The sequence below is a fragment of the Hemiscyllium ocellatum genome, chromosome 8 (genome assembly GCF_020745735.1).
Source record: "Hemiscyllium ocellatum isolate sHemOce1 chromosome 8, sHemOce1.pat.X.cur, whole genome shotgun sequence".
NCBI lineage: Eukaryota > Metazoa > Chordata > Chondrichthyes > Orectolobiformes > Hemiscylliidae > Hemiscyllium > Hemiscyllium ocellatum.
The window spans coordinates 96,550,721-96,559,266 of record NC_083408.1 but is presented as its reverse complement, the minus strand read 5'-3'; the positions used below and the strand labels follow the sequence as shown (position 1 = coordinate 96,559,266).

The window sequence follows — 8,546 nt, the reverse complement described above, 5'->3', positions numbered from 1 at the left end:
ACAAATCATTATCGTGACTGAAGTTCCAAGATTCAAGCTCAATATATTGCTCAGCAAAGATTGAGGATACCAAAAGGATAGAAGTTCAGAAATATTGTACACAACCATCCCAGTAGTATTTTTGTTGAATTATATCTTATTTCTCATTTTTTCAAGTTTATTTAGTAGCTTCAGTTTTGAAGTTCACTGATAAGGATCTGGTATAGCTTACTATTGCTCGACTACAGAAAGGCTAAGATTCATTAACCAAGATACCTCTTCTCATTTTAATCAAGTGAAAAATGGTTGATTCTTCACAGATTATTATCGTACATTGTAGTATGCATACTCATTATATTTCATTAATAAACAGCCATAAACATTTAAGTATATCCTGAGTATTAAAATGAATATAGAAAGATTCTACAGCAGTTGGACAGTTTATTAAAATGAAGCACAAATATACAGTTTGCTGGTTAATTGGGCTGGAGTTTCCAATTCACAAAAGGTTACCATTACATTAAAAAAATCTGTACACCTTATTAACATTTTTTAACAATTTTACACAGCTTTTCTTTATTTCATTTACAATATAGTACATTTACAACAGTTAAGACTCCCACCACCGGTTATAATGGGGATTTGCATTTTCAAAATGTAGCTAAAGTTGCAAAACAAAAGTGCAGCTATTAAGAGCTACTGCACTCCCCAAACAAAACAAAAGGTGGGAGGAGGGGCAAAATCATTCTTTATTAGGCCGATCAGTGTTGTGTTTTTTTTACATCAACTGGACAATATTATACTAGGCTGCTTAAACTCCTCAACCCTTTCCTACTGCTCCCACCCCCCACCCCACACATCTATGTCTTAACAGATCTCTCCAGAGCAAAAGGCATGAGTCCAGTTGTAAATCTGTATTGCCGTTACTAATCAATCACTCGAATCCATAATTAAACACCAGTGCTGGCTCTTTAGGTAGACAGGCTTCAAGAAAGTCTATTGCAAACAGAAGTGTAATACAATAATGCTAGAAAAACCCAGTAGGTCAAGCAACATCTGTGGACAGAAAATGACAGCATCAATACTTCAGTTTGAGATAAAGTCAACTGGAAACATTCAACTCTGATCCTCTCCAAATGTGCTGCCGGACCTGATGAGTCTTTTGAGCATTTGTTGTTTTTATTTCAAATTTCCAGCTTTTGCAGTATTTTGCTTTTACATTAATGTGATTAATTTTGTCCAAGGCCAAAGGCCAAACTGACTGCAGGCTTTTTCAATTCTGCACATTTAATTTTTTTTAATATAAACAAGTTCCCACAATGTCAGATTGCAATGAAATAGTTCACTCAAAAATCCATGCTAGTTTCAGGCTGTTTGGATCGTCACTTTGCAAAAAATAAATTCAAACTCACAGATGTAAAATTGACAACAACTCAGTAGAAAAGAGATTCTCATTAATGGAAACTGAAGCTTCTATAGAAAACCCAGTTTTAAATTATTTTCTTTCTAATTAGGTAAATGCACTCAGATCTGATCTCAAATACATTTTAATGCATTATTGGATTTATCAACTGTCCTCAATCAAATTAAGTCAGCCAAATTAAAAAAAAACCTTCCTGCAAACATACCAGTAAAGCTCCATGAGGGCATATGGCTGTTGAGAGCAGTGGTATTCAAATAAATCATTCAGTTGGTTGACATATGCAACAAAAAGGAAAAAAATAAGTACATGTTCTTCACAGAAGAGCTGAAGTACTGGTATAAGACCTATTAGCAATTAGCTGTAAAGTTTCATGTAACTGCATTAACATACTATGTAGTGGCACATTTAGAATAACCTTCACCTGGGATTCAGCAGGATTTGTTAGGTCTCAACTTCTCTTGAAAAATAAATCAGGCTTTATGCTCTAAACAAATAAATTTAATACATAAACTTCTGGAAAATGTCAAGTAAATCAGTGTTTCTTTTTTAAGTTCAAAGGACCAAAGCTTTTTAAACTTCATATAAAACTATTCCTCCGATGCTGATCAAAATAGCTTAAAAACTCAGCAAGCCTGAAAATAGGCTATTTTATTAAGAAAATGTGCACTTCATACAAGTCAATAGTCCAACCTTTTCTTGCTGCATAAACAAATTGTTTAGAGGGTGTGGGGGTAGGGTTTGATGGATGTGGCAAGAAAGAAGACACCTAAGCTAGCTGCACCTTTGCTATTGCTGCTCACGTTGAGGTTCTGGCTGCTGGGGTCCCGGTGCCCGGAGATCAGGCTGTTGCTGTCTTTGCCTGTAAGCAATCACAGTCCCCAATAGCAGAGCAAGGACAGTCATGAGATAAAGGTCCCACTCAGGGCCCAGCAGCACATCCAAGTCAATCTGCATCCACATCTCTCGGAACTGCAATAAGAAACAATATTACAGTAGTATTTGTACAATGGATAATGGTATTGACAGAGATAAATCTTAAAGGGAAGTTGGGAGGGGGGTAGATGTCAGGAACTCATCTTTAGGCATTGCCCCTCCAACTGTAGGGGCTTACCTGCTTGGGTTAGAAACTCTTCAGCCAGTTTCAGCAGTGCCCAAACTGCTGGCAAGCTTGGTGGCAGCCAATTAGGAGGCAATGCCAGGAACCGCTTGCTAGTCTTGCTCCTGCCAAGTTTTGGCTCAAGATTTCCATTTGGGCCTGGTACCAGGGTCCCAAAATTTGCAGGAAAATCCAACCCTTGTGTTACTCCCGATTGTATCACAGATGGTGCAACATTCTCTGTGCAAAAGGATAAAATGAATAGGGCTGGACAGTAAAAGGGAAAAAAAAAGGTGTATTCGTAAAGTTCCTGGCAGCCTTTAATTTGCGTTTGCTTACCTTGGTTTCACTCAAGTAGTCTAATGAGTACATCATGCCTAATTTACAAAGTGCTAGGAAGACAGGGACTTGAGCATCAGGACTAGTCTCTGCAGCCATATCGTAAAATCGCTTTGCAAGGTAGATATCCTTTGAACAGAAAAAAAAGGGAGGAATGTTCATTTTTTAATACAAATGGTGAACTATAATAATTATCAAGAATACTACAGAAACAGCATTAGTACTGATGCTAGGTACTATGCTGTTAACGCAAATTTGGAAATTAACTACTGTGGATGCTGGAAAGTTATGAAGAAAAGTCATTGATTTTCTCTGTAGATACTGCCTGATCTGGGTATTTCCAATTCTTGTGTGTATGAGTCTCCTTTACACTACCGAGGCAAAACAATTCCGCTTCCTGAACAGAAACATTTGGATGTAGGTTTGCTCGCTGAGCTGCAAGGTTCATTTTGAGACGTTTCGTTACCCTACTATGTAACATCTTCAGTGGACCTCAGGCGAAGCAATGCTGGAAATTCCTGCAGGACATTAACCTTGCAGCTCAGCGAGCAAACCTACATCCAAAACATCAACCTGAGCTACCTCAAAACTCGCTAAGAAACATTTGGATATGCATGGTTACATATAGATGCAAAACTACTTCCCAGTGGTTAAAATGTAACATGTTTGGAAGTGTACATACATAGCATCTGAATAAAATATAGAAAAAACGTTATGTTCATCAGATTAAGGCATTGCAATTACATTCGGTGTCAAACTAAACAGGTGTTAATTTCCTGGAGCAGTCTCAAATTTTAATCAGCAATTTTCAATACTTTTTTCTCTTCAGGCTTTGAACAGACTTTGAACTGCAGCAAACCCAACAGAAACTGAACATGACAATCTTAATCGAACACCAAGACCAGGAAATTCAAGGTGTCTGAATTACTGACCATCAGCTGTCACACTTTAGCATCAAAATTAAACATATGCTCCTGCACTAAAAACAGGATATTAGAAAGATCCAGTCTGAACAAAACTTCCAAGAACTCATGACAAAAAAGTGAAAAATAATTCTAGCAGGAAAGCAAACATATTAATGTCATCAAAAAATAAAAGTTAATAAAAACAAATTGGTTTTCAACTAGAATGCTTATTTCAAAGAACTCCAAACGCTGCAAACCAGAAAGAAAATGCTGGAAAAACTTGGCAGATTGAACAGCATCTACGGAGAGAAAGCATACTTAACATTTCAGGTCCAGCAACTCTTCTTCAGAATATGCAAATTGGCTTGTCTTGGGGTAGGAGGGAAATACCAAAAATAGTGCTTGCTAAGCATTTCGGCCCCAAAGGAGTCTCAGACTCATTATGTCACTGATGCTTTATTAAGACTGAAAAGGTCCTAAAACAGAGACTGTACTTGTGTGAAGTTTAATGTTCCAACTATTATCTCTGAAACCCCCAGGTACCTATGCTCATTTCCTGGATACTTAAACAACGCTGACTTAACTGTGTCACTACTTGAGTTCATTGTCTAATCGACATTTCTCAGGACTTCTTTCCATAAAAGTCTGGATCTCTCTTCCTCACTTTAAGAATATATGGCATGGGCCTGACAGAGCCATCTTGAGAAGGTGGTGGTGAACTGTAGATCACAATGCTGAGAGGGAGGAAGGGAGGGAAGTTTGACGCAATGATGAGGAAAAAACTGCAATATATTTCCAAATTTGGACAGTGAGTTGTTTGGAGGGGAACTTGCAGGTGGTGGTGTTCTGACGTATCCCACTGTCCACGTCCTTCTAAATGGTACTGACCATCAATTTGGAAGGTGATGCCAAAAGGACCTTGGTGAATTTCTGCAGTTCATCTTTGCGACAGTACAAATGGCTGCCATTGAACACTGGCGATCGAGGAAGTCAATGTGTTTCCAATCAAGTTGGCTGCTTTGTTCTGGATGGTGTCAAGCTTCTCAAGTGCTGCTGAAGTTGCACTCATCCAGACAAGTGAAAAGTATCCCATCACACTCTCGACTTGTCTTATAAATGATGGACAGGCTGGGGGTGGGGGCTCAGAAGCGAAGTACTCATTGCAAGGTTCTTAGACTCTAATCTGACTTTGTAGCCATATATGGTTAGTCCGGTTCAGTTTCTGGCCTGTGGTAATTACAAGGATGTTGTTACTTGGGGATTCAAGGAGCAATGATTGTAAATGTTAAATGCCTGGCAACTGTGCAACTCAAATGTTACTTCCAGTTTCTACCTGTGAAAGGCTCTGACCAAGTTTTTGGTCATTTCCCTGAATACGCAATCTGGTTGACATCATTGAAGATGTGAAGTATGTGGAGAAGTTATGAGAAAAGGCTACTTAAATAGAAACAGCGTTGCCACATTCAAGGATAAATGACACAGGCTGGTTACAATATTAGTCATAGAGGAGAAAGGACACTAACAGCAGTGAAAAAAAGTGACCATTAATACAAAGTTATCAAATGCAGCAAAGACAGGGGTAACATCTTTAAACTTTGAAAACTCACAAATGTGTCAGAAAATACAAATGAATAGATTTTCAAATTCTTACCTGTTTAATGCCTAAACCCTTCTCATGCATGTAGCCTAGGTTAAACATGGCCTGGGCACTATGCTGCTGTTCAGAGGCGAGTCTATAATGAATTACGGCAGTTTCATAGTCAATGTCTGTGCCGTAACCATAGAAATGATAATCGCCCAGTTTGATCCTTGCAACCGTATAACCTAAAACACAAAAGTATTTCAATACATACAGAACTTGATGATATTTATTATGGATAGCAACTTTATTTCCTTCGTGTGGACCTTGAGAGCCCCAAGAAAACAAATTAATGCCACAAGACACATGAAGCATTGAAATTTGAAACACAGAATTTTCATTGCACTTTCCCATTTAGTAACCTAAATGGCAGCATTTCTTCAGAATCTTTTTGCTCTATCTTGATTTAAAACTTTCCAATAAGGCTTGAAAGGAAGGATTATTTGTTGCTTTTCTCAATACAAAATTGTTGAGAATTAAGCAACTGCAAATTATGCTAACTGTACATAAAGTATAATCCTTTCACTTTGAGATGTGCTCGAATTTTCAAAGTTTATAAACTGGCTTTAACACAAAAATGAATGTTTACAAATTTGAACTGGTAACTGCCTGCAGATTAAATGAAAAAAAAAACAAAATTTCAGAAGAAAGGTCATGTAAATGCCACCTCTAGTAACACAACAGCTTCTCATTACTGCAGGGAGGGAAATGAAAATGAGGAAGCCTTGCATTGTGTTTTGAAATAGAATTAAGGATTTATATTGTATTTAAATTGAGAAGTACCCTTTGAGCATTTGCATGATTTTATACAGGTAACATATTTCACAAATAATTTTCTCCAGTCAGAGAAGCTTTGCAGTGCAATTTTACAACCACCTTCAAAATAAAAAAAGGCACAAATATCGTTACACAAATAGTTTGTCAGAGAAACTATGGTGGGTTGACTATATGAATTCAGGCAAACAGCACATTTGATGGGTCTCAGTCTTTTTCTTTGAATGACAAGCAAACGCTTAAAAATCCTATATGCAAACCAATGTCCCTTTCTCTCTATCCCTAGCATTTGAAAACAAATCAAATTACATTAAGCAGAGTTCATGAATGTCAGCACAACACTACCTGCTTTTTCTTTACCAGTCTCACCTTGTGCTGCTGCTCTATTCCAATGTAACAATGCTCGTGGATAAGTTTCATTCTCACCAAAGATTTTAGCTTCCTCTACAAAGGTAGAAATGCAAATAAAGCATTATTAGTTATGGACCTTGAAGAAACTTTGTCCAACAAGAATATCTTAACCTTTTAAGGCATTCTTTTCCTAACTGAAAAATAAGCCATTAGAACTCAACAACATTGGTTCATTTTAACTTTAAATTTCTAAAGCCTTCCTTTATTAAAAATATGTGGAGGTGCCAATGTTGGACTCGGGCAGACAAAGTTAAAAATCACTCAACACCAGATTATAGTCTAACAGGTCTATTTGGAAGTACAAACTTTTGAAGCGCTGTTCCTTCATCAGGTAGAGCGCTCTGAAAGTTTTACTTTCAAATAAACTTGTTGGAATTATAACCTGGTGTCGTGTGATTTTTTTAACTTTACCAAATATAGTCACTGTCATTATCAACACACATAACAAGACTACAAACATATGTTAATCAATTGCAATACTACATGCAATTATGACTATGTTAATTGCAGTTCTTCACCGCCAAGGACTGACAAATTTCCTTACAAAATTTTAAATCTTCTGCTGGACAACATTTCACATCAGTTCCTTATTCCCTGAAGATATTTTGAACTAATTCAACATTTACAGTAATTAGCAAGTTTTGAGAAGATTTGTAGCTCAGGTTGAAGTTCTGGATACAGATTTGCTCGCTGAGCTAGAAGGTTCGTTTTTAGATGTTTTGTCACCATACTATTTACCACCTCCCGAGAAAAAGAACAGAAAATGGCATCATAGGAAATAACATCACCAACCCAAGGAAACCCAAACATATAAATAGATAGTGGGCTACACCACCAGTGCTTCATCTGGAGGCTCACTGAAGATGTTACCTGGTATGGTGATGAAACTTCTGAAAATGAACCTTCCAGCTCAGTGAGCAAACCTAAATTCATTTACAGTAATTGGATTTTACCTTAATTTTCTTGGTGCCAATTATCAGCAGTTCCATTATCAAGCATTTCATGGTACAACAGCTCACATTCCTTGGAACTAAATAAAATTTAGTTTGCTTATCATGGAAATTAGAACATTAAAACCACAACACCTTCTTGCTTTAAATCCACACAAGGTACTTGTTTTGCAATACATTTAGTAGAATAAGTTAACTAAGTATGCTAAATTTGCCGATCCCCAATTTTATGAACTGATTAGGAGCTGGTAACTTTTTGAACACCAGATCTAACTGAACTGAGCACAGTTTAAAGTCCCAGTCACTATAAGATTAAAGCAACAAGATTCTATGATGTTAGACACAAAGAAATCTAACTGCACAAGAGTCAATCAACAAAAAACAGTAAATACTACCTTATATTCTAAGATCCAGAATGAACAAGTAGTATACATGGATTAGCAGGTAAACTGGTTGAAACAAATCAAGTTTTCTCAGCAACAAAAAGAACTTCAGTTCCTTTTCTTCAAGAATATAGCCTTCAATTTCCATCAACAACCACTCCAATATATTGTGTCCTCAAGGCTACAAGCAAAAGAAAGGCTAAATCACTTAACTAGAGACTGTTTCTAGTCAGTTTTAGAGGGCCAGCAACTAATTCCCTGCTCTCCAACAATGCCAGCTCTCCTGCAGTCAACCGTTGTTCATAGATTTCCTTTGCCCCAGCTGCACTTAACAGAACCTCCTTCAGCTTCACCAAGTTGGCACTGGATTGAATGAGCTATCAACTCATTCTAGGGGTCTGAGCCCCCAACATTTCAGCTGTACGGGGTACTGACTTTCTGCTGCCACTTCAGCTCCTAGCTTGTCTTTTCACCCTACAAAACAGGTCCACTAGTCACATTGATGCATTAACACCCTAATTATTCTTTTCAAATCACCACCCTGTTTTTGCCAAAGGAAACCTAGATCAAACCACGTACAGCCAGTCCCCTACCTTGCACAACACATTTGTGCTGGACACCCAGGTGTCTCATGAGTTCAGTGATAC

At 37.5% G+C, this 8,546-nt stretch overlaps 1 protein-coding gene across 1 annotated transcript in view; it reads right to left on the bottom strand.

Moving 5' to 3' along the window:
• Positions 1-400: 400 nt before the first annotated feature.
• The window catches only part of sel1l (SEL1L adaptor subunit of SYVN1 ubiquitin ligase), a 45,511-nt gene continuing 37,365 nt past the window's right edge, over positions 401-8,546 (bottom strand). Inside the window, exons 18-21 of the mRNA XM_060829371.1 lie at positions 6,525-6,599; positions 5,394-5,566; positions 2,838-2,966; positions 401-2,371 (exon numbers count right to left, since the gene is read on the bottom strand). Of these exons, the coding sequence (XP_060685354.1) occupies positions 2,189-2,371; positions 2,838-2,966; positions 5,394-5,566; positions 6,525-6,599 (560 nt within the window). The 3' untranslated portion in view covers positions 401-2,188. The remainder of the gene's footprint in view (positions 2,372-2,837; positions 2,967-5,393; positions 5,567-6,524; positions 6,600-8,546) is intronic.